This window comes from Miniopterus schreibersii (genome assembly GCF_964146895.1).
Source record: "Miniopterus schreibersii genome assembly, chromosome: 1".
In the NCBI taxonomy this organism is placed as follows: Eukaryota; Metazoa; Chordata; class Mammalia; order Chiroptera; family Miniopteridae; genus Miniopterus; species Miniopterus schreibersii.
In genome coordinates this window covers 13,348,977-13,376,268 of record NC_138101.1, presented here as the reverse complement: position 1 = coordinate 13,376,268, position 27,292 = coordinate 13,348,977, and the positions used below count along the sequence as shown (strand labels likewise).

At 35.7% G+C, this 27,292-nt stretch overlaps 1 protein-coding gene across 2 annotated transcripts in view; it reads left to right on the top strand.

Moving 5' to 3' along the window:
- Nucleotides 1-26,909, top strand: part of SEPSECS (Sep (O-phosphoserine) tRNA:Sec (selenocysteine) tRNA synthase) — a 34,067-nt gene extending 7,158 nt beyond the window's left edge. For both annotated transcript variants that reach the window (XM_081123071.1, XM_081123070.1), the window contains exons 6-11: nucleotides 3,574-3,676; nucleotides 8,085-8,214; nucleotides 8,341-8,432; nucleotides 19,499-19,592; nucleotides 21,279-21,369; nucleotides 22,741-26,909. In XM_081123071.1, the coding sequence (XP_080979197.1) occupies nucleotides 3,574-3,676; nucleotides 8,085-8,214; nucleotides 8,341-8,432; nucleotides 19,499-19,592; nucleotides 21,279-21,369; nucleotides 22,741-23,044 (814 nt within the window). In that variant the 3' untranslated portion in view covers nucleotides 23,045-26,909. The remainder of the gene's footprint in view (nucleotides 1-3,573; nucleotides 3,677-8,084; nucleotides 8,215-8,340; nucleotides 8,433-19,498; nucleotides 19,593-21,278; nucleotides 21,370-22,740) is intronic.
- The last annotated feature ends 383 nt before the right edge of the window (nucleotides 26,910-27,292 follow it).

Here is a 27,292-nt window from a genome sequence, read left to right as displayed (position 1 = left end):
GGGTTTACTTGTTTTATTGCTATCTCCACTTTTTTGATCTTACAGTTAGTTTTCCTATGTAGGAACTATCAGTAGTAACCGATTTTAAATGGAAAATTTTAGAATTATTTACTGCCCTTTGAATATTTTTTAATTGGAAGATTAATCCAGATGTACACTTAGGTGTACACAGTAATTGTCTTTGTATTCTGAGAAAAATGCAAATGTTTAAGAAAATAAAAGCAAAAAGAAAAAAAGCAAATGTTTACTTTTCTAAAGGATGGCCACAGATTTTTATTCTGAAAATGTAATAGGCTTAGTTATAGGAGTACAGATTTCTAGTTTTGACAGCAAGTCTTTGTTTCATTTTAACATTTTAGATGGAAGTGCTAGTAATTTGTTAAAATTATATTGAGTTTGTACTATTTTTGTAGCATCAAGTTATACTTTGGTTTCCATGGAATCTAATTTGGCAGTAATCAATACATATTAGCTTTTACTATCTTATACATGGACTTTAAGAGACAATTTTAGAACCATGCTCATGAAAATTTACCTTGCTTTAATCATGAGTCTATGAATCCTGTTTTAAGATTATATTGAAAATAATATAATTAAAAAATAATAATACAAGAATAAACTCTGTGTTTCACATACTCGCAACTGTAAACCTAGTTTTGCCCCCCCATATTTTATATGCTTTATTTATTACCTACCAATCATATTTTAAATTTACATTGAAATATTATACATCTGTATTATTTCTTCATTGATGGTTTTGCTATCTAGAAAAATTTTAATGTGATAGAAATAAATCACATTTCCAAAAACAGCATATGGATATTTGTTAGATTATTTATCCCTGAAGATAGTATTGTTTTTGTCTCATCTTGACTCTTTTTGGATGTACAGTCTGCCTGGTGCGGTATTAAGTATTTTGCATGTATCATGAAGTTTTTTATCAGTAAAATTCTCATTTTAGTGGTAATATATGATGAATGTTTCTTATAAGAGTGAACTTCAGGAAAATGGTGAGACATCGTTATTAGTAATATGTTTGAATTTCTCATTTTATTAAGTTTAGAAGTATATTTTCATCTCTTTATATTAAGCTTTATTCTTTTGTAGTCTTACTTTGAATGGGTAGATATCGTCTTTATTAGTTCATTAATTGGGCAGAGAGCATTGTGGGGCAAAATCAGCCAAAGGAAATGTTAGAAAAAGGAAGGGTATTGTGTATTTAATTGATAAACAACTTAAATTGGCCTCTAAGTTAGAATACATTTTGATTCACATGGAAAATATTTTTTCAGCATCTCTTTGCCTTTCACTAAATACCTTTATACACTCTAAATGTTAGCAGATTTGATCAATTTAGAATATTTAAAACTACTGACAAGTGATTTTTTTTTAAAAAAAGTGCTTTTGTTATTATGGTGCCTTACTCTCAAGTTTATTATTAAGGAATGCTTTCGTTAGAACATAAACATCTGAAAGTGACTTTTATGAAGAAAATACTGTGTGTGTCTCAGAAGGTCTATTTTGTTAACATCTGGTTAGTTTAAGTAAGGTTTTCTGTGATTTGTGAGATTTATGAAAATGAATGGTAGAATGAGTTTTTAAGTCATAAAACTCTAAGAAAGTAAATTGAAAACTTCTGACAGATGAACAGAACAAAGTTATTTCTATTTGTAGTTTAAAAACATATTTAATGCACATCTACTATAAAAAGAAAATGAATTATGCATAAATAGATAATAAAACTATGTAATATATATTTGAAATACATCCTGTGGGAAGGAACTTTTATTGTATAAAAATGCTTTGCTTCCAAATGCTTTATATTGTAGAAAGAATATATATATATATTTTTTTGTTAATCCTCACATGAAGATATTTTTTCCATTGCTTTTCAGAGAGTGGAAGAGAGGGAGGGGGAGAGAGAAAGAGAGGGAGGAAAAGAGAGAGAGAGAGAAACATCAGTGTGAGAGAGACACATCTACTGGTTGTCTCCCATGCTTGCCCTGATCAGGGGTGGGGAGTGAACCCTAAACCCAGGCATGTGTCCTTGACCAGGTGTCAAACCCATGACCCTTCCGTGTGCAGGTCGATGTTCTATTCACTGACCCACACTGGCCCAAGCTAGAAAGAATATTTTTAAAAAATTAATTTTATTAAACCATAGGATTTAGTCTTAGTTTTATAGTGTGAAGACATTTTTGTTAAAGATGACCCCAGTCACTATTTGATTTTGTAAATGAATATCATTTATTGTACTCCAGTTGAAATTTAATTACCTTACTTTGCATAAAGTTAGGCTCTCAAATTGTGTTTTTTTGTTTTTATTTTTATTTTTATTTTTTTTAAATATATCTTTATTGATTTCAGAGAGAGGAAAGGAAAGGGAGAGACAGAGATAGAAACATCAATGATGAGAGTCACTGATCGGCTAGCCTGCAACCAGGGCATGTGCCCTGACCAGGAATCGAACCCCGATTGCCTGGATCCCAGGTCAACGCTCAACCACTGAGCCAAGCCTGGCCGGGCTTTTGTTTTTATTTTATGTTTCTTTTTTTTAATTTAAATTTTACTTTTCAGTTAGAGTTTACACTCAGTATTATTTTGTATTAGTTCCAGGGGTAGAGCATAATGGTTAGACAACCATATGCTTTACAAGGTGTTTCCCCTGATATTTCCAGTACCCGTCTCGCACCATATTTAGTTATTATAATATTATTGTCTATATTTTCCCTGTAGTACTTTACATTCCATGTCAGATTGTCTTAATATAAGGAGTGTCAAGTGAAAAAGTAAGAGTGAATTTAAAAACAGATTCTTTAGTATCCAAGTTGTTGGAAACTGTTATTTTGGTACTGAAATATTTTAATATTCTGTACTTATTAATACATTGAAGTCTATTTGAATATATATTTTTTACATTATAAGTTGTTTAATATGAGATTTCTTAAGATTTCAAGATATGTTCTCACCAATTTTTTTTTTATAATTGATTTTAGAGAGGAAGGGTGAGGTGGGGGGAGAGAGAAACATCAGTGTGAGAGAGTAACATCGATCAGTTGCCTATGGTACCCACCCCTACATGGAATTGAACCCAAAACCTGGGTATGTGCCCTGACTGGGAATAGAACTGCAGCTTTTCGGTGTGTGGGACAATGGTTTAACCAACTGAGCCACCCAGCCAGGGCTGCAGATATTTTTAGTATGATAAACAATCCAAAGCATTTAAACATGAGCATACCACATTATAAGGGGTCATTATTAATAACCTGCTTCTTTCTTTTTACATAGGAAATTTTAAAGTGACTTAAAAACTACCATCTATACAGATTTTTATAAATACACATTTTCTCATTTATTGGTAACATTATAAATTTAAAGCTTTTTGAAGTTTATCCTAAAGTGCCTGCTATGTCTTGCCAAAATGCCTAATTATATGCTAAAATACTGCTGTAGAAATTTCAGTTTTGTCATTTTTTTCCTTGTGTACATTAACAATAACTATTAAGTTAATTTTCACACTGTAATTTATAAAAGCATAGTATGAGTGTGTCTTTTGCATATTTATGTTTATAGATTAGAAGAACTGGCTGTACTTTGTGCTAATTATGACATTCCACATATAGTCAACAATGCTTATGGATTGCAGTCTTCGAAGTGTATGCACCTCATTCAGCAGGTAAGAGAGTTTAAAAATGTATATCAAGAAAAAATGGATTTTAACATATAGGATTATTACTTTGTTTTTCTTGTAATCTAATATAGTAAAAACAGTTATCTGGCACCCTCTACTTTATGAAGCAATAGAAATTTACATCCAATATTCACTCAGTAAAAGTCATTTTTTGGTAGCATGGTGGTAATTGGATTAATAGCTTTAGTCAGAACCAACATAGAAATATGTTAGGAGCCTGGCCGGGTGTGGCTCAGCGGTTGAGCATCGACCTAGGATCCAGGTGATCGGGGTTCGATTCCCAGTCAGGGCACATGCCCGGGTTGTGGGCTCGATCAATGACTCTCTCATCATTGATGTTTCTATCTATCTCTCTCCCTCTCCTTTCCTCTCTCTGAAATCAATAAAGATATATTTAAAAAAAAAAGAAATACGTTAGGAGCTTAGTTTTTAACTTTCTAAGAATGTTGTATTACCAGGATTCTCATTTTTCTAATATACGGATTATAATACTTTTAAAACTATATCGATGATTTGTTCTGTATTCAGGGAAATCACTTTACCTTCTTGTCCTAGACTGGAAATGACTTTATTTATAAACATTCTAGCATATAACTATGGAGTAGGCAAGTTTTAAAATATTTTGTGACTTATTTTATTTTTATAAACATCAACTAGATCCCGGTCATCTGTTTTAGATTCTTATTTTGAAACTATGCTTGGGTTTCCTGTCCCACTCAGAATAAGGGCCACAGCCACTTCGTGTATTCAGGCCTCTGCACCTTCTCTGATTGCATTCCTGCTACTCTCCTTGTACCCATTGTCTCGTCGCACCTGCCTTCTTTCTGTTCCTCCGTCACGCCACATGTGCACACGCCACCAGACTTTTGCTCTTGCTCATCCCCTCCCGGGATTGCTCTTCTAGAGAGTTGCATGGCTTCCTACCTCACTTTTCTTTAGGTTGAGACCTTATCGGACACCCTGTCTAAAATAACACCTCCCTCTTCCTTTCCAGCATTTTAATAGTTCCCTTACATTTACTCCAGTGTTGTTTACTTAACCTGGGAGTGCTGTGTTTTGGTGCTCGCACACATTTTTGAATACTAGAAATCTGTTTTCGTACTTGAAGAGATTAAGACTAAAAGAAAATGAGCTCCAGGCTGTGATATGAAAGGTTCCTTTGTAGTTGTGAATCAGGAATACCCTACTCTGTCATCACCTCTCTTCATTCATGAGGTGGTTTTACTAAAATTTTAACCAGAAAATACTATAAGATTGGTGAATGAATTATTTTATTTTTTAAAAATATATCTTTATTGATTTCAGAGAGAGGAAAGGAGAGGGAGAGAGAGAGAGAGAAACATCAATGATGAGAGAGTCATTGATCGAGCCCACAACCGGGGCATGTGCCCTAACCAGGAATCGAACCCCGATTGCCTGGATCCTAGGTCGACGCTCAACCACTGAACCATGCCTGTCCGGGCTGAATTTTTTTAAATGTAGCTATTTTGTTGTTGCAGATACTGTATTACCTTCTAAAATTGTCATTTATTCACAATTTTTAAAAAGGCAGTACACAAACATTCCATTTTCCCCACAAAGTGCTCCTCACAAGTGGAGGTGGTGGCACAGTTCCTTTAAATCAAATAAGTACTTGGGTCTTATTGAGTGCTGGTCACTGTTTCATGACATTCTTAAAAAATTAGTTAGCTTTAATTCTTCCCAGTAGTTCTTATTAGTAATATATACCATTTAGTCAGTACCCACTATGTGCCAGGCAGCCTGCTAGACTTTTAAAGTTTATTAACTTAACCGTAACAATTTAAGGTGTGCTTCTTATTGTTTCTAGTCAACAAATAAAGAAACAAACTCAATAGGATTAAGTGACTTGACCAAAATCTGAAGCTACAAAATGGTGCATACAGTTCACTGTGACTCCAAAGCCCCATATTTTGCTCTAAAAGACAAAGTAATAAAACTGCAAATACTTCCTTAGGAAGTTGGTATTGTAATAATGAGGCAACCAGTGAAGCAAGAGCTATAACTAAAATGTGTCAGGATTCTCTTTTTTTAAAGGGCAATGCCCTAAAATGACTTAAAGCTGCACATATAGAACCTTCGATATGCACATGTAGTCCCCAGGAAGTTAGCTTTGAAGAGCCTATACTTCCATTTATGTACTGAACTGACTAATTTAGGAGACTCATGGAATGTGGATGTTAGGACAGCTTAATGGCAGGGGATATAGTAGAATTACAAAAATACATAGAATTAATTACTTTAGAGTCAGAATGGATTGTAAAGATCCAAGGTGTAGGAAGCAGCAACTTAGCTTGTTAAGAATTTGAGAGAAATAGGTCTTATACTACTCATTCACAGATGTAATTGTCAGGTCATTCAACAGATATATACAGGGTTTCCACAGGCACCAGGATAGGTGTTAGGGATAGGTGTTAGGAATGTAGTAGTAAATACAGCAAAACCCTATCCTCACGGAGCAGAAGCAGACGGTAAACAATAAGTAAGACAGGTATTGGTTAACGCTCTGATATTTTGGCGGGGGAGGGGTGTCAGAGTAGATGGAGTGATCCAGGATCCTCTTCTGGAACCAGGCAGTTGGGAATCCGCGTATGTAGAGGACCAACTTAAGTTATGAGTGGATTTTTGACTGCAGGCGCCCAGTACCCCTAATCCCCTCTTTGTTCAAGGGTCAGCTGTAAGTATTATTCACTGCTGCTATCCCCAGAATCTAGAACGATGTTTGGCAGGTGATGAGTGCCCACATATTTGTTCTGTGAATAAATGAGTAAATGGATGAACTGATAAGTGGCAAAAACCTTTACTTCATAGAACATGCTTCTGTTTCCAGTTCTACTTTAGCGCTCCCACCCTTCGAGTGTTTTTTCCTGCTCTTTGATAGCTTCTGATTTTAGTGTGGAGAATGAGGTCTGTATATACCCTTCCAGAGATTAGGGCCAGCCTGTTTTCTTTCCACAGGGTGTGCTGCCTTTCCAATACTTTCCTGTGTTTTAGTGATGAAGGGGTTTAGCAAAGTCTGGGGCACTGATTATTCTCTCAGCACTCCTCCCATGTTTCTCTCAGGAAGCTTTGGACAGTAGTACTAAAGTGTTAATAAAAGGCAACTGTAACTGTTCCACTTTATTTTTATGTGCTACTACTTTGCATGTTTTTCAGTTATTTATTCTATTAGTCTTGTATGCTTCTGTTTTCCTGTGATATGGTGAGATTTTCTCTGATCACAGTTCATGAGGAAATTAGAAGAGTTATGGGAAGTTTAAGATTTAACTAATCATGTGATAGCCTCCAGCCTTTGCTGCTTCTACCTGTTGCTTGGATCTGGTCTCTTAGATTAGGCCAGCTATCTGCTACTGCCATTCTTTCCAAGATACGGATGTAGAGAGAAAGTGTAAACTGAAGGTCAAATGCGTTTATAATATTAATAGGAATGTAGATTCTGAATACAGATTGAAAATCTGTTGCCACAGATAAAGAAGAAAAACTATCTTAGCTGAAATTTAGATAGTATCTCTATTTAAGAGGAGAAAATTGAAGCACATTAGACAGAAGGTCATAGACTGTGTTGGATGGGGACTAGAATTTGGTTTTATATTTCTGGTAAGTAAGTATTCAATTTTTCACCAGAATATTAGATTTTCACTTGAAGTTCACCTGCAGTAGAATGAGATCATCTAAGATAATAACATTAGGAATCATGAGTTAATATAGAAACATTGCCAAGAGTATACAAAAAAATTTCCGTTAGTTGATGTTAAAAATAAAAATTTTCTTTTTCTCTTTTGTTATCTGAGTGGTGATAGGAGCAGATTTACTGCTTTAAGTGCTCATGCGGGTAGTAGATTATCCAAGAATCAAAGAGAGGCACTTAAATATGTAAACTAATTGATTGGCAGCGTGGGTTGCTAAGTCCATTAGATTATGGTGGCCACCCTTACCCTTACCGAGGGTGTTTAAAATTACTTAATAGTTTTAGGTTCCACTGTTGACATTTATTACCAAATAGAAGATCACAGATGAGAGGCACAGGAGGAAACCACTCTTTCTTACCCAATTTTAAGGTGAAAAGCTCTGTTTCAATATAGTTCCTACCTGAACTGATACTGAAACCCTGCCTTTCTCACAGGGTTGTTGTGAGGATTAAGTGATTTTTGTGTGAAAGCAGGCTGTAAACTATAAAGTGCTCTTACACATATAAGGAGTGTTTAAAAACTCAGTTTAAAACTTAAAAATGTATTATTGGCACTGTTGCAAAGATATAAAAATATTTTGGTTTTTTATTTTCATGCATTATGTTAATGGTATTTATTTGTTAATAGCCATTGTTGTCTCTTCTTCTAGAAACAAATATGTAATGCTACATGTTATTTCATTCTAGGGGGCTCGGGTTGGTAGAATAGATGCCTTCGTTCAGAGCTTGGACAAAAATTTTATGGTTCCAGTAGGTGGCGCTATAATTGCTGGCTTTAATGATTCTTTCATTCAGGAAATCAGCAAGATGTATCCAGGTAAATAAATTAGTTGCTCTTCAGAAAAAGTAACAAACAAAAGTCCATTTGTATATAAGCTACTATAATAAATCTTAATTTCTAAAGCTTTTTTACCCTCGTGAGTATAACTTGTTCTTATTTCAGGAAGAGCTTCAGCTTCACCTTCTTTAGATGTCCTTATTACTTTATTATCACTTGGATCAAATGGCTATAAGAAGCTATTAAAAGAAAGAAAGGTAAGCCTTTCCTTTAGGTGTAAAATAATACTCCGGACTAGAATGGCACTCCAAATCATTGGTGTTTTTGCCTATTGGTTTATCATTTTGATTATAGGTATCTAGTACAGTCCTATGGGATATACTTTGATCTGGAACCACCATAAGTGGTTTGCAATTAATCATTGTCATCTTGTTTATCCAGATATTCTGAGGAATCTTGGACAGGTGATTTTGCTTTTTTGTTTGTTTGTTTTGAGAAACTCCTACATCAAGGATTCTTAGTTCAGTAAAATTCAATTCATTTATCACTTAGATAGAGGTTCTTGAAAGACAAATGGAAAAGGCTTTTCTTTTTAGTTTTTGGAAGCCTGGAGACCTGTTTAGGTGAGATATCAGTTAAAGAAGGAAGAATCAGGTCAGAAATAGACCAGCTTCTCATTCTAAAATAATAAGTTTATCCCCTGCCATTATTGGAATGTTGAACTCATTGGTTATATTGACTATGAAAAGAAAAGTGACATTTGTGCTTGAAAACTGGGCTTTGTCTCTGACACTAAAAACTAGCTCAATTAAAGATAGCTCTAAAATTGTAGACAGTGTCGGCAGGGTGAGTCAGACTAAGATGTTTTATTCATTTATTTTCTGGGAGAGCTAGAGGTCCCTGGTGCTCTGTTTGTATCTATAACTTTTCTAATACTTAGTAGCACTTATAGTGTCTTGGATTTTCTAATAGTACTTTACATATTTTTAAATATTTTTATCTATATTATCAGATAGATCCTCTCAACAGCTTTATGAATAAGTTGAATAATTTTTGTGCCCTATTTTACCCTAGTTCCCCTACCCCACTTATTCAGTCTATAGAAAAGTAATGATTTACTTTTTATTGTGAGAATCTCTCTTAAGATTTACATGATATAGGAAAAGATGCTCAACATCATTAGTCATTAGGGAAATGCAAATTAAACCCGCAATTAGATTACCACTACATACACGTCTATTAGAATAGCTAGTATCAAAACAAACACCTGAAACTGTTAATTGTTGGCTAAGATCTCAAGCAAGTAGAACTCAGACATTGCTGGTAGGAATGCAAATGGTACAGCAACTTTGGAAAACACTTTAGCAGTTTTTTATAAAGTTAAATATATACTTACCATGTAAACTAGCCATCCCACCCCTTACTACTTAAGAGAAATGAGAATTTATGCCTGTACAAAAACCTAGACATGAATGTTTATAATGATTTTATTCTTAATTGCCAGAACCTGGAAATAATTCAAATGTCCATCATCTGGTGTATAAACAAACTGTGGTACATACATACACAGCAATAAAAAGGAACAGACTACTAATATACACAACATCATAATGACTCTCAAATGCATTGTGGTAAATGAAATAAACCAGACTCAAAAATTCTACATATTTTTCATATGGTTTCATTTGTATGTCATGCTGGAAAAGGCAAAAAATATCAGGACAGAAAAAAGATGAATGGTTGCCAGTGACTTGGTTTGGGGGAGGGGACTATTGTGGTAAATTGTGGGAGTAGTTTCATTACTGTTACATGTTTTTCAAAATTCATAGAAGTGGACACATGGAAAGTGGACATTTGAAATTTTACTATAGGTAAATTATGCCTTGATAAACCTGAGAAAAAATGATTAGAATAAAACTCCAGTTTGATAAACTCCAAAATGTAACTGGCCATAGATTGTAGTAGCCAAGAGAAGACCTCAGAACATATTTTAAGGAACCTTCTCCCAAGGACAGATGAAGCCGTTGTTCACAGATGAGGAAAACTGTCATCTGCCTCTATGAGAGTTTAGTTGTATCCTATACCAATGGGTCTTTGCTCTCTCGTAACTAGTTGTTTCATTATGGAAAAGATACTTAAATTTGCAGATTTTATTTCCTCATTTGTGAAAGAAATAATTGATATCTCAGGCCGCTTCTGGTTTTACAGACTAAATATTTCTTAAAATAAAATAGGTATATCTTAGGCCATGGGCATTATAATCATGGTAATTGGCCTGTAATTTAGTAATCGAGCACAAGTCACATTGGTAATTTATAAATCAGACATTTTGTAAGGGTGAAAATTTTAAGATGATGGTCTCTTCAATTTCATGGTACCTCATATCCATTTCTACCCCTATCAGTCTGTCTTGGCCCCCCATTTGAACATTGACAACCCCACATAAAATTGAATGGTCTAAAGTATGGACCAGTGTTTCTATGAAATTCACAGTACGTAAAATTGAGTGTGGGATAAGTTTCCTGGAGTGAATACTTAATTTACTAAGTATTTATTGAGCATATATTATGTTTCAGGCACATTATATTGACATAGCAGTCAATAAAATAGACAAAAGATATCTGCTCTTGTGGAGCTTACATTGCATATGGGGGAGATCAGCAATGAACAAGTAACATAAAACATGAATTACAAAGGTTGCTTAATACATAAATTATAATGGTGAAAGGTACTCTGGAAAAAAGGAAGAACAGAGTAAAATAAGGGAAATTGGGGATGATGATGTGGTGGTGGTGGTGGGGATTGATTATTTATTTTTATTTATTTATCTATTTTTATCCTCACCTGGGGATTTTTTTCCATTGCTTTTTAGAGAGAGTAGAAGGAGGAGAGATAGAGAGAGACATTGGTGTGAGAGAGACACATTGATTGGTTGCCTCCTGCACGTGCCCCAACCGGGGCCAGGGATCGAGCCTGCAAAAAGGTATGTGCCCTTGGCCAGAATCAAAACTGAGACCCTTCAGTCCACAGGCTGACGCTCTAACCACTGAGTCAAACTGGCTAGGGCAGAATTGATTTTTTAAATACAGTGGTTAGGGCAGTCTTCATTGAGAAGGTGACAGAATCTGAGTTGATGTGAAATTTGAGGGAATATACACATGTGATGGAGAAGAGTGCTTCAGGCAGGAAGCCAGTACAAGGACCCAGGGCAGACATGGTGTGTTTAAAGAGCAGTAAAGTGGCCAGTGTGTCTGGAGCAAAGTGAGCAAGGAGTTGTGGGGGCTGAGGCCAGGGTGGTAATGGGGGTGGGCTGATCATATAGGGCTTTCCAGGCCACAGTAAGGCCTTTGCCTCATATTCTAAGTGAAATAGGGGGTTAGTTACTGGTGGGTTTTGAATAGAGGAGTATCGTGACCTGACTGACTGTGAAGGACCACTCTGATTGCTATGTTGAGAATAAATTAAAAGGGCAAGAATAGAAGCTGGGACCCTCATTAGGAGGCTTTTACAGTAATCAAGAAGTGATGTTAGCTTGAATCTAGATAGTGACAGTGGAAGTGATGAGAAGTGGTTGGATCCTAGGTCTGTTTTAAGCCAATTGGAGTTCCTGATGGATGTCTTGTATGACAGAAAAAGAGAAGTCAAGAATAATTCTGAGCTTTTTGACCTGAGCAATTGGAAGGATGGAGGAGCCATTAACAGAGATGGGTAAAGCCTGTAGGTTTTGGTAGAAGGCCAAGAGTTCAGTTTCTGACAAAATTGAAGTCAGGATATCTGTTGACATCTAGATAGAGATGTCAGGTAGAGAGTGGGATATGAGTCTTGTGTTAAGAGATAGAACTGGGCTGGAGGTAAAAATTTGGGGAGTTAATTGGCCAGGAGATTAGATGAGATCACAAGAGTGAATCTAAACAGAAAAGAAGCCCAAGAACTGAGCTCTGGGGCACTCCAACATCAAGAAGCCTGGGAGAGGAAAAGGGACCCGCAGAGGAGTTTCAAATAACAAAAACTTGAAGAGGAAACATAATGTTAGCACTTCTTGACATAGTATTAGTTTCAGGTGTACACTCCAGTGATTAGGCATATAACTAAGTGGTCATCCTGATAAATCTAGTACCCGTCCGACACCATACATAGTTATTACAATATTATTGACTATATTCCTTATGCTGTATTTTACATCCCCGTGACTATTTTGTAACTACCAATTTATACTTCTTAATCCCTTCACCTTTTTTACCCCTACCCTCGTACCCCTCCCATCTGGCAACCATCAAATGTTCTCTGAATCTATAAGTCTGTTTCTGTTCTGCTTGTTCGTTTATTTTCATTTTTAAATTCCACACATAAGTGAAATCATGTGGCATTTGTCTTCCTCTGACTTACTTTACTCAGCATGATGCCCTCTAGGTCCATCCATGCTGTTGCAGGTGCAACATTTTATTCTTTTTTATGGCTGAGTCATATTCCATGGTGTATATGCACCACTTCTTTATCTGTTCATCTTCTGATGGACACTTAGGCTTCTTCCATACCTTGGCTATTGTAAATAATGCTACAGTGAACATATGGGTGTATGTTTTTTCAGTTTTTAGTGTTTTGGGTTTCTTTGGATAAATACCCAAAGAAACTTGGTCCTTAATTATAGGTAGTCTAGGAGACTAGTGTCTACCTTGGAGTTTGTCATTGATCCTTTTTTTTTTTTTTTTTTTTTTAATATATCTTTATTGATTTCAGAGAGAGGAAAGGAGAGGGAGAGAGAGAGAAACATCAATGATGAGCGTCATTGATTGGCTGCAGCCTGCAACCTGGGCATGTGCCCTGACCTGGACTCGAACCCCGATCACCTGGATCCTACGTCGACGCTCAACCGCTGAGCCACGCCCGGCCGGGCGATCCTTCTATTCTTGGCATCCTTTGCTGAATATATAGTAGATGCTCATCAGATGTTAGTGAATGAACCAATGCAGTGTATTTGAGAACACATAGGTTCAGTGTTGTATAGTCATCTCTTGTTTTACACAGAATAAGTATCTTTCTGGAAATTTAGTCAGAAAGCAAATAACATTTTGCTGCTGACTTCGTTAAATTAGATGTTCTTATAGAAACATCCCCCTATATGAGTATAGTAGAAAACTTGTGAAGAGGAATGATTAAAATGGTGATAACCTGTTGTGTATAACAGGTCCTGTACTTCTGGGAGTAGGACTTCTTCCCGAGCAGGTAAACTCCTCTTCCAGAGTACTTTCCTTACATTAGAATTATGGAACTGTTGATTTCAGGGTGTTCTGTCATCATTTTGGAATTGAAGTATTTCGGTTATGCCATGGTCTTTCTAACATTTGATGTTTAGGGTTTGACTTTAAAAATTTCAGCTACTTTTAGATGACTCAGACGCCTATGCACGTGTACATTTTGCTTAGCTTCAGTGAAAACCCATCTGCTTTGAGAGCAACCTGCAGGAATAGGTAGCTCAGCCTGTGCGTGGCTCCAACAAGCAGCCCAGCTCGCTTTTCATTGGGACTTTGTTCTTTATCACTGGGTAAATATTTTATGGGAGAAATTGTATGTTCTAGTAATATTTATGCATTGGATGACTCCATCTCAGATGTCAAGAGGTAACTCTAATACCCAGAACTTTGTTTTGTTTTTTTTATCTGGATGGAGTGGAATAAACAGGGACAGGGCAAGAAGAGGGTTATAGCTACTGGGTATTTGCACGATTCCATAGGAGTCCTGTTAGCTAATGTTAGTTATTTTAACCTGAAAACTCTTTCAGGCTAAGGGAAAAGTAGGCGGTGGGAAACAGACATTTTTATGAATATGTACTGTATTCCAGGAACTCTGTGAGGTTTATTATATTCATTATTTCATATTACTCAGTAAGTTTATGAAGTAGGTATTATCCCCATTGTACAGATGGAATTGAAAAGTCAAGTACTCACCCAGGGACCACATATTAGTGCCAGAACTGCCATTGACACTCAGGTCAACGTGGTGCTAGAGCCTCCGCTTTCTGTCTGACCACTCTGCTCTCACTGCTTCCAGTGTTGGGGGAGTGTTTACCTGCTCTGTGCCTGGCCTTTGAGCCATAAAAATGATGAGCTCATGACCACTCCATTCTTACCTAGTGGAGGTATGTCAAACCCCAAAGGCTCTGTTGTATTAACTGGTTTTATTTAAAATTCTTTGTATAGAATTTACTTAGGATACTGATTGTCTGCAGTGGTGACCGTCAAGTAGGAGAATGCTCATTTGAGAGCTCTGTCACTGTAAGTGACTAAAATGGTTCTTTAACAACCTCATTCAGCGGGCGAGTCTTCTCATGGAAGACTGTCGATGTCCCCATAAGCCATAATTGCACATGTGTGGCACAGCTATTTTTATTAGATTTGTTGCAGAAGTAAGGGCCTGTTTTGTTTAAATGGACTTGCTTTTGAACTGTAAAAATTTAATCGTGATAGTTTATTGGTTCAGCTCTGGAGAAGCTGAGGCAAAGCTATTTTGCTCCAGCCAGAGCTATTCATATACCATCCCCGAGAGCTTCTTTTTCTATTATTGGTGTTACTGCGCACTAAAAAAGGGGGTGGTAGAGAAAACTTAGGGTTTTTATTCTGTGCCCTTATTCACCGCAGTGATATTTTTAGATGCTTTCATCTAGTGCATCTCTTCAGAAAAGGCTTTATCCTTTTGCTGTAGAGGCAAACAGGAGCTCGGCTTGAAGCCATTCCTTCTCAAGCCGGCTCTTTAGAAGGGTGAAGGGATCAGAGAAAGTGGAACTCTGTGTGTGGATTGAACCCCTTTGCCCTTAGCCCCTTCCTATCAACACAGCTGCCTCATTGAGGGGAGAAAGGACCATGAATTTAACTGAATCGGCCTTTAAGAAAAGGGGTTAAATTTAAGAGACTGTTTCTTTGCATTTCTCTAAGCAAAAAGAAAGATCAGTTTTAGAGTTTGTCCTTACCTGTTTTGCTTCTGGAGAAGACCATTATTCTGCTTAGCTTTCCTTTAGAAGAGTGCTTTGTTGAGCTGGGCAGGCAGGTAATCGTGGTTGCAGATACCTGCTGAATTGGACAAGTGCAGAAGAGAATGACAGCAGAGTAGCTGCTTTGGTGGCTGGAATTTGTTAACTAAAGCTTGGAGGACAACTACATTCTAAAGAACATCAGACATCTACTTCAGTGTCCTATAGCAAAGCTGGGTTTGGGAACATTAGTAGATCTGCAGCCCCAAAAGTGGAGTGGTTGAATCTCAACAAAAGCATGAGATTTCAGGCCTGGACGTGGGCCTCAACAGAAGAGTTTGAAAGCAGTGCTTTAGCCTGTGATGCAAAGACTGCCGAGTGTGCCTGGATCCTTTAATCTGGCTGCAGTCTTAGAGAGCAGCACATTGCATCTGTGCTATTATCTTCAAATACGGACATCTGTGCATGGATATGTACCTACAGCCTGCTGTCCATCCATCCTTTTATGTTATCATTGAAATATTAGACTACTTATTATGTTTCCCTTTTGATGTATTACCCACTTATGAGGCATACTGTAATAATATGTGAAGTTCTATTTACATCTTCTCCTGTAACATGAAACAGTATGTTTCAAAAAACAGGATTACATAAGACCTTTTCATTAAAATTTGATGAATTATGCACATTTTTGGGTTATGGGGAGTGATAGGCTGAATGTTGGGCTTCATGACTGCAAATCAATTTGCAAAAGGCCATAGGAAAGGTAATGCTTAATATAATTCAACTTCTCCTTCATTAACATCTTGAACTATGGGGTAAAGTTTTGTATTTTTGTTCTGGAAATATAGCTGACATTAGCAGTCAGGTATACAGCTCAGTTTATCTCTAGTGAAGAGTCTTTTAAAATTAAGTTAAATACAGCAAAAATGACATAGAAATCAATAGTATTTCATTTCTTTTAAGTAAGATCTTTCTATACGTATTTGCTTGGGGTGCTAATAAATTTCTCCCTTTACAGAAGTATTTTATAATAAATGTCAGTTATAGATTTAACTGTAGCAAAAAAATAGGCAGGGTCTGTAGTACCTTTAATATATCAGGTAAAAAACTGCTTAGCTAAGTATTAGTGTAGGAAATAGTGGTAGTCTCCTAAATAATCTATTTTAAATGTAGTGATATTAATGGGAGAGCATTTAGGACCTTAATATGTGGAATATTGTAGAATTCAGTATATCGTGCTTTCAGATAATTTAAGCTTCTTTGCTTATTGGATTACCTATCATAACCCTTTACACAGAGTAGAGATACTATAAATATTTGCAGATGGATTTGAACTTGACTCACAGATATTTTCTTTTTTGTCTGATTACTCCCATAGTATTATGAGATTTAGTTACCTTAGTATTTTGATTAATGTCTAAAGATTTTAATCCTAATATTAGCTGCAGTTAAAACTGAATTCTAGTGGCTTTAGCAAGTAATTGATAGAACTAACTTGGTTAAAACTAATTTATTAAAATATTAGTAATTGAGCATTGGGAAAAATCTCAGTTTTTTAATCAACATGTATGCAGTAGTAAGTTTAAAAGCACCACTAGGGGTGCTACTAAGGAAACATTTCCTCTCTAGAAATAGCTAAGTACAAGTTAAGTACAGTTGACTCTTGAACAACATGGGTATTAGGGGTGCCAACACCGTGTGCAGTTGAAATTCCATATGTAACATTTGACTTCCCCAAAACTTAACTATAGTGGGCCCTTGGTATCTGCAGGGGATTGGTTCTAGGAATCCCCTTCACCCCATAGATATCAAAATCTGCAAATGTTCAAGCCCCTATATAAAATTGCGTAGAGCAATGTATACAATAGGCCCTCCATATCTACAGATTCCAAACCATGGATCGAAATACTTTTTTCGACCTTTGGTTGCTTTAATCGTGGATGTGAACTTGCGATACAGAGAGCCGACTGTATTTATTGAAAAAAAATTATGTATAAGTGGATCTGCAAAGTTCAAACCTGTGTTCAAGGGTCAAGTATACAAGTGTGACCACATTGGTGTTTATTGTGGCAGCCATACTAGATAGAATAATAGATTAAATTGTTCCTCACCTCTGATATAAGTTTTTTCATGTGTTATATTGGGGGGAAAATGTAGGAGTCTGTAAAAGTTATTTCTGGGCTATCAGATTTATTTCTGTTTATAAGACGTTGATGTATATGAGAGTAAGAGAGATAGATGCAGATTAAGACTTTGGCTTATAATATAGATGAAGAAAAATCAGCAATTAATATCTAAATTAAAATGTGACTTTTTTAAAACACTGGTGTGGTAGTAAAAGATTATGAATTGCTATAGTTGCTGGAAAAACACTTAATTTCTTTATTCCATTTGACTATCATTTTACCTTCTGAAGTGAATATTGGAATTTTAGTTTAAGAAGGAGGGGTCAGAAATCTTTATTTATCTGAGTAAAGATACCTACCACACTTTTTTTCTTCTGTTTCTGGTGATAACATTTGTCCCCTTAAATATTTCTCTATACTTTTTTTAAATGACAAAAGAAAAAGACATCACATGTATTAGTAGTTTCAATAGGTATGACAAATGTGGATGTTAACTTTTTAAATATAAAAAAAGTCAATTTCTTTTAGTTATCTAAGATTTCATAATTTTGACATGCTGAGATTGACCTTATAAAATATCCTAAAAATTCAAGATCAACAGCTAAAAAAAATTTTCAGGTCAGAATATAAAATACACTGTGTCAACAAAGGTAAAAATGTTTGTGGTCTTCAGTAGACTCATTCATGTTTTATAAGCTTGGAATTTTTCTCTTCTCAATCTTTACCTAACAAAAGATAGAGTTAGTCATCAGTATGTTTTAGACATGAAAATATTCTGAGTCCCAGTGTGAGATCAGACTCTGCAACTGTTACCTTACAGAAAAATGAAGCAGCTTTCATGACCTTTAAAGTTGGAGAAGTATCATTTCCTGTTGTCTCCACAACAGGGTACTCTGTTGCCCCTTGGCTCTTAGGTGTATCTCTAGAGTTTATAGGTTTTGACTATGGCTGGAAGAGGTCAGTGCAAATGGGCTCATCAGGGGCCGACTTTCATGGGCAGATTTTCATTTCAGTACTTTCGAAAGGGCTTACTAGGAGAAGAAAGTATAATTTTAGGTAAAACAGTTGCCAACTTAATATTTATTTGTAACTTGGTAAAACTACCACTTCTCACATGTGCACGTGAAATTTTACACTTAAAAATTTATTTTATTTTATTTTCTACTATTTGACGTACATTGTTCTAGAGTACCATTTTTAATTTTTAGTTGCTATATTTTTTAATTGAGTTTAGAGAATTGTTAAGTTTATGTCATTTAAAAGAAATACATTTTAAAACTACCGCTAGGTACTTGCTAAATACCTGGCATATTTTTCTTGGTGTTGAAAAAACTGGTGAAGAAGACAAAGTCTCTTCTTTCAGAGTTTTTCTAGTCCAGTAGGTTGTCATAGGCAGTATTCATTTAAGCAACTAAATGAGATAATTTCAGGTTGTGATAAGTATAATGAAAGAACCAAAATAGGTAATGGTGTTGCAGTGAGTTCGAGAGCTGGGAATGGGTGGAGTTGGAGAGCTATTTTTACAGGGAAGTAATAAAGGAAGGTCCCTTTAGTCTGTCAAAATGGACCGCTCATGGAACGACCTGGGAGAAGAGCAGGCGTCAAGGTCCTGACACTAGAATGAGCTTGGCTTGTCCAGCTGATGGAAAGGAGGCTGATATGCCTGGCGCTATAGTGAGGGGGTAAGGACAGTGCTGAGGTGGGCTTGTTGGCCCTGCCAGATCATCAGGGCCTTATAGATGAAGAGTTTGGTTTTTTTATACATATAGGAGGAAGTCATTGGGAGGGACATGATCTGATTTATGCTTTTGAAAGACCACTCTGACCTCTGTGTGTAGAACAGATTATAGAGGGGAGAGAAAGGAGGCAAAGAAATCATTTAGAATGTATTGTTGTGGTCCAGGGCAGAGGTTGACAGCTGCTTGGACAAGAGCAGTAGCCCTGGAGGTTCTGAAAAGAAGATGGATTTGTGATAGATACGTAATAGCCCCAAAGTAGGAAATGTGCTGGTTCATCGCTTTCTTTACCTAAATCCTGTGGTTTCTGATAATTGCAGAAGCTTTGAATCTCACTATAATGCAGCAAAGGAAAGAATTGCTCCTAGGGCACATGAATGAGTTTAATTTAATTTACATTACAGACTTTACACCAGTCAGATTTTGTCTTATTAAATTTGGCAAGTTGCAATACCTATTTTATTTTCTTTAAGTGTAGCATTTTGTTATTGCAGGAAATGTTTTCATATTTGTCCATCCAACTAAAGAAGCTGTCAGAAGCCTACGATGAAAGACTGCTGCATACACCTCACAATCCCATATCTTTAGGTAATTTTTTTTCCTTATAAAAAAAAAATAATCAGCACTTCTGAACCGTCCCCAGCAGGAAGCTGGTATTTCTAGAATAAGTATGAATTCCTTCTGGTTATAATGGTATTTCTAAGTTTATTACAGTATTAATTTTTAAATTGAAAAGGTTTAGTTAGCCTTCCTTTAGAAATGCTTTAATATATTTCTAAGGTAAAAAACTATATGCTGAAAGAATCCAAATCAATATTAAGTATTATAACCAATAAACAGAAAATAATACTTTAACTCCTGCTTCTATTGAAAAGCATTTAGTCACTAGTAAGGACTCTATAAATACTTAAAATTCTCTACCAGTTAATAAAACACCATAATATTAGAAGTTAAAGCCATTCTTACGTTGTTTTTAATGCTATTATTGTTTGTTTTCTCAAGGGTCTCTATGTTAGAGATTCTGCATTTATGATAATTCCCTTTGTTTGTGTAGAGACTGTGATTTTTGTCACGTAGACAAGAACTGCCAAACAGGATAATATGAATGTTGACTTTGATGCATTTAAGTATCTTTTAATCTTCATACTTACCCCTTTTAATTTGTGAATATGTACAGTATAATATGCTTCACATTTCATGTGTATCTGAGGAAAGTTAGGAAACAGTCATTTGTAACTGAAACCTTTTTCAGGAATGGGCTTCCACGGAGAACTGTTTGGCTCTCAATGTATCATAAAACCCATTCCAATCAATCCTTTGCTGGCTTATAATCTATGTAGATGTTATGGAAGGTGATATGGTATGATTTGAATCCCAATTCTAACTTTCCCTTATCTATAAAATAGAGATAATGATCCCTCACCTGCAAAATTGTTAAAGAATGGTTGAGATTATATTTGTAAACTATCTAGTATGGTAAGTCCATCCTCGGGAAATGGTACCTAGTATTGGTGTTTGGTGGTATGAATAGACCCAGTTTACATAACCTTACTAATATAATTTTCATTTCCATATACAGAAGTTGATCTTACTTAGTCTTATATATATGCTGAAATATATCCCACATTCTCATTTTACAAGTTCTTAAAACATGGTTGAATTTGAATAAACTACTATGTGATCATGTCATAGTTCCATCTGTTTAATTGGAAAATTCACTCTTTAGAGAGGTAATATGGAAATTGTGTCCAATTCTGAGTATGTTCATTTATATTAATGTATTTTTGTCTGATATGCAAACAGATCTTTACTGTAATTTATTAAGTGCATTCAAGTAAAATCATGCCACTTGACAATGAATAAAAAGTAATGTCTCTGTGAAGTAAGCCAGTTACAAAAGACAAATACTGAGTGATTTAATTTATAGGAGGTACTTAGAGCAGTCAGAAATCATAGGGACAGGAAGTATAATGGTGGTTGCCAGGGGCTTGGGGAGTGGAGAATTGGGAGTTATTTTTTTAACAGGTACACAGTTTCAATTTTACAAGATGGTAAGAATTATAGGGATGGATGGATGGTGGTGATGATTGCACAACAATGTGAATGTATTTAATGCCACTGAACATACATTTTAAAAATGGTTAAGATGGTAAATTTCATGTTATGTGTATTCTAACACAAAGAAAAGTAATGTCTCCATTATTAAATGTTGTTTTTTGAGTGATTTTTGTGCTGGTGAACCAGGGCTCACTGGGATGCTTTTTTCTTTTTCAGCTGTGACACTTAAGACACTAGATGAACACCATGGCAAAGCTGTCACTCAGCTTGGCTCGATGCTTTTTACCAGACAGGTTTCTGGAGCCAGGTATGTATGTTTAAAAGAGGCTTGGATTTCTTTGGCTTTTTAAAGCTATTTGGCTAATAAAGTACCTTCTTTAACAATAGACCCCTAAGTATATGCTGAACTACCCCTGAGAATTCATTGTGGAGTAAATGGTGATGAAGTAGAGTCTTCAAATCTGTTATATGCCCACTGTGGGCTGCCTACACTTGAAATAGCCACAAAAAGCTATGAGTCTTGTTTGTTTTAATAGATATACAGAAACAAAAGTTCATTACCTCTCTGTACAAATGTTTATCTTTATTTCCTTGTTAGATAATCTTCAGTGATGCACTTAATGGTGTTAGAAATGATATCTTCATTATTAAATTTAAGCAAAAGTGTTTTTTAAGGAAAAGCCCATTTCCTAAACTGAAAAGGTTATGCAATTCTTGTTTAAGTACCACCTTTGAAAATGTACTTTTTGGTCTTTTATGTACATGGTTTAAAAATTAATTTTATTTTTTAATTTGATGATGGCAGAGAAAAATGACTTGAAAAGAAGTATCTTGTTCTAAGTATTCCTGTTTACATTCTTCTATTATTTTTTCTCTACCAGAGGTTAGAGATTTCACATCAAAGGACAACTTTCTAAAAGAAAAAATCTTAGATGAATTCAGCTTTTACCTTGATGAACTGTTTGTGTATAACAGCATAGTTTGACACTTCTAGAATGGTTTTCTTGGCCTTGCTTTTAGTGTTGCTACTATCTCTCTTTATGTTTAAGTTGATCTTAATTGTCTTCTTTGAAAATAAAAAAGGACACCTAGAAATCTGCTTATATCAAGTATGCCAGTGAAATGAAGCTGAAAAAATGCATGTGCCATTGATGAATATTACTGATTGCTGACCAACATCCCTTATAAGCAGTTACATAATTTCTCTTGCATCCTGGCTTTAAAACCCTTATTGCATAGCACTGATCAGATGGGTGTAATTTTAGTTTGTTGATTATTTGAGGTGACACATGGCAATTAATCAGTGGTTTTGACTTACTAGTTTCACCATGCCATTCAGGTTCATATATGTGAAGTCAGAGTCCATTTTTGGTACAAAACCAAATAATTTTCTTTTGACCTCTTTGAAGAAGATGTACAGGTGTTTGCAATTCCTAAAGTTTGTACCTCTTTAATAGAAGAAAATTAAATGGTAATCACTTTTCCATGTAAAATTGAGTGTATTGTATACTTTTTACTTAAAGGCTGACAGTCTTTTTTCATAGACCCTGAGTTATGGTCTTTTATAAACTTTTTAATAAGTAGATGTAAGGCTTAGTAATGCAGATACCTTTTGTTTATGGGTGATATATTCTGATATCACCAGACATACTAAATTGGTAAATTTTTTCCATTTTAGAGTTGTGCCTCTTGGGTCTGTGCAAACTGTGAGTGGCTACACTTTCCGAGGCTTCATGTCACATACAAATGATTACCCTTGTGCTTACCTCAATGCTGCATCAGCCATCGGAATGAAGATACAGGATGTGGACTTGTTCATAAAGAGACTGGACAAGTGTTTAAAGACAGTAAGAAAAGAACAAAATAGAGAGAACAATGTATCTGGAGCTGACGATGACAACACTGAAGATGTGGATACTGAAGAAATGGGCTTAAAACTAGAGAATGTAATTCTTGACACATATCAGGATTCTTCTTCATGACATGTGAAGGCTTTCTTCTTGATAATTTGAAAGAAATGATGAGGCAACAGTACAAGTTTAAAGAGAGGACTTGAGACTTTTGAATTGAGAATGTCATGGACAATGTGTGGTCAGGGAATAGAATATGGCCTGATTTAGCCATTTATGATTGTTAACATTTTTTCTTCTTACACAGCCTCAATCATTATGATCCTTAACAGGTTATAATACACAATTAGCATTTTTCTAATTGTGAGAATATTTGTCAATTAAGCATTATGATTCAGATAATTCTTACTAATAGAAGGACAGTAAAATTACCACCATACTCTTTGAAATGTTAGACTGCTTTTTCCCAACCCTTCTCTACCATTTACAAATGACTTATGTTTCTGATCACACAGAATTTAGAAAGATTTCTAATGCTACTAATTACTAGGTGTTTGTTGATGTGTGCAAGTCACAGTGCCTGTAAAATGGACATTCCCCAGGGAAGCAGGGGAGAGCTTTCATTTTCTCCCAACATCAGTGGCTTTCAACTGGGGATGATTTGCTTCTATCTAAGCAACATCTGGTACATTTTTGATTGTTATGACTGGTGGGATGGTATTGACTTCTAACATCCTACAGTAGACAAGACAACTTCCCCAAACAAAGAATTATCCAGCCTTAAATCTCAGTAGTGCTGAGGTTGAAACACTGCTCCAAGGTAAATGAACTCAAGCGAATAGGTTTCCACAACAACTTCAATTACTTAGCAGTGCTTCAGAGAAGATAGCTCTATAGTGTTAATCTCTCTATGTGGTACGGACTCCTTCCTAGGTAATAACCAGGGTTACCAGTCCTAAATATGTAATTATAAATTGTTTTATATGGCCTTGTGCATCTTTCCAGTTGGGCAAGTGAAAACTTTATTCCACTGTTTTTGCTTTAAGCAGCCTTCATGTATTGGTTAGTTTGCTCAGGTGTTGTGCACAGCCATCAGCAAGAGTGGTTAACCGTGGGTATTTTGAACATATTTTGCTAGGGAGGTGAAAATGATGTAGTATGCTAAAGAGGTGTATTCCCCCCTCCCTGCCCACATGCTCATTTTCTGATTCTGAAATTCCAGACCTGTTGGCTGTAACAGTCATTTTTGTTGTTAATTTTAAGAAATAGGCTGATGTCTCATAGTCTGAGGAGTTAGTGAAGCTTCTGAATATACCAAATGGTGAAGCTGTGTTTCTCAAGACCTGCTCCGTGGAGTGTTGTTCCTAAGAGGTGCTCATGGGAATAAAAGATCCTGTGGACAGATAATTCAGGGACTTTGCAGACCTGCCTATTGGCATGTCAAAGGCTGTAAGAGTTCCTTTGAAACCAGTTTGAACGTTTCATTATCTGAAGACTTACAGACATCCATTGTGAACATACTTTTGAAAACACTACAGTAGAGAAGGCTGCATTGGTTTCTGGGTTGTATTTTTTCTCTCTATTGATTTAGCAGTGTGAACTGTTAAACACGAGCTCAGACAGATCCACTCCCACTAATGTGTAAGTTAGAATACTTTAGACACTGGCTTAACAGCCTTGGAAGTCAAGACTGTTGAGATAAAGTACTTAATTATAAATATAAAAGTTGCTCTTAAATTATTATATCTTTGGAGTTCAAATATTTTAATAGCTGTTTTTTAAAAATAGCTTTAATAAGTCATTTTAAAGGAGTAAATCCTGGATTAAAAAGTTGTGTAATGTTTTCTATGTGAATTTGGGACTGAATTGTAGAACCAATAAAGCTGAATAGTCTCCACAGAACCCCTAGAGTCTATGAAAGGGAATGAAGTGGCATTGCCAGTGTAAATGCTGGCAGCGCACTTGCTCTCCATGTAAGCCAGAACTGGTTTATAGATCCAGTGACCTGTATTGTGTGATCATCATTAAAGAAAGGCCAAAGCCGAGAGACTAGCAAATGTCTCATCTGCAGTGTATCAGCAGTTCTTGGGCTTCAGCTGCTGAATAGATAATCATTCTAATTGAAGATAAATTACATGAACCCACATATGAATGATAGATATGCTATAACATTTCATTCCTGGTGCATAAAATCAGCCATAGTTTTTATTATTAGCACTTTCTTTTCAGGGGTTTTGGAATTCCAGTTCTATTCCTGCTGGTTTAAGTATGACCTTGAGATCATAGAATTCCTAAGAGTTTTTGAAGGGATGTTGTAGGTTCTGTTTATACTGGCTTCCCTTTGCCCCACCCCAAGGTTGTTTTCTGTGTTGCTCTCTCCCCTTTCCGCATGTAAGTATAAAAAAGTGTGTACAGACAATTGTTTATTTTAAGTTGCTGGTACTGATTGGTGACCCTGACAGTTGGCCTTAGTTACCCTAGAACTGTGGCAGAGGGGCAAAGGATGGTACATGTCCCAGTTATTGATTAAGATGACCTCTTCTGTCCTTATGATCCAGCTGCTCTTCTCAGGCTGTAAGGTAGAATTTTGGAGTTTGGTTTTTAAAGTTATTGGGCTGTAATAGTCTGCCCAGAAAAGAAAATTGAATAACAAAATATTCTTTAGGTCAGTACACAATGTGTTCCTTATACACGCAGAAGGGAAAGGTATTTTAAACCCAACTCTCAATTTGGCTCTTATGTTCCCAGCTGATGAATTCTCACTCTGTCAGGGAATGATATGTGATACCAGCCTTAGGAACTCTGTTCAACCATAAATCTTTCTAGTTAGCTTGGTGTATTAGTTGAGTGAAATTATAGAATATGAATTATTGAATACAGTTTTGTTCAACCAATAGGCGTTTGATATACAGAATGGTAAATTTAAATATAAATTAAGATTTTTCCATATTTTGCCCCAACACAAGACTCTTCTGTGGCTCTTTTGCTTTAACCACCCCATAATGAGAACTTTAATGAGGCCTAAGCTATAAGATGTGCTTTTATTTTAGACTATATGCGTTAGATAGGTTTCGGCAAAATTTAAATTAAAGGTAATTTTTTAAACCAGTGATGTTACTCTAATATTGAAGTAGTAGCTCATTGTAAGAGTTAAAGTCTTGTGTTTTTTCATGGAGGAAGCTAGCCAACAATTGACAACACCAACAAACGCTAATGAGTCTCATTCATGTTACACTCAGAGAAATTTTTTTGAATACACATCCATTTGGTGCATTTAAAAGTTGGATTTTCTTCTCCCACTTGCTAAGATGTACTGATTTCTGCCAAACCCTTAAGTGGTTTTGTTATCTTGTGCATTTCATGAGGCCAACCTTATTTTGTAACTAAAAATTAATTCAGTTTATGTACACAGAAGTTTGGTCATTTCAGAAATGTGATACCCTCTGAATAATCTGATAAGAACAATTGAATTTGCTGTTAACAGTAAAAAAAACCCTAAAGCCCTCCTGTAAGCTGTTTTTCCCTTGCCTGACACATTGTGTTGATTATATGTCTTTTTGGCCACTCATAACGTACAGGACTGAGATTCCCCCCCGCATCCTTCTGTGCCTTTTCCTGTATTACTTTCATGCTGCTTTTGGCCGTTACCGTCTAGACACATGTGAGATGATGCGTTCAAGACTTAACAAATATGCCTTTATGATTTCTCACCTAGTATTCTACAGTTCAGTCTAAGGCCTTGGGCAAGATGAAAGTGTTTATACTGTAATGTTTTCATCAAGTGGTATCAACTTGAACTTTTAGGCAAATGTGAAGAAACGCTATGTTTAACTGTATAATTGTGGGGGGTTTTAGCCATTAGAATTGAAGCCGACATCAGCCAGCTGACCTATTTGTTTTACCCAAAGAGAAAGATGTTTCCAAAAATATTTTTTGCTGTAGACAGTGTAAAGATAAAAAGGAATTATATAATTTATTACATGAAATAAATTTTTAATAAATCATTGACAGTACATTATATTATTTTACCTAATTTCTACAGATAAAACCTACAAGTACAGATAACTAACACAAAATCACTTGTCCATTTTTTATTCAGTCACTATCACCTTGTCTAGATTATCAACAAGAAAAGTCATACTTGTAATGAAAATCATGAGTCATGGGGGGTGGGGTATGGTAAAGTTTCTTTTTTTAAAGAGTAAGGAGATGACATTCCAGCAGACTTTTCGTAAAGGATCTATTAACTAGAAGGTTGGATGCTTAGAAGTTAATCTTTTCTTAAAAAAACCACTTTGTCTTTTATTTGAAAATAAAGTAGATTAAAATCTTCAGCAGATATTATTTCTAAATTGTGCTATTTGAATTTTGCAGGTAGTT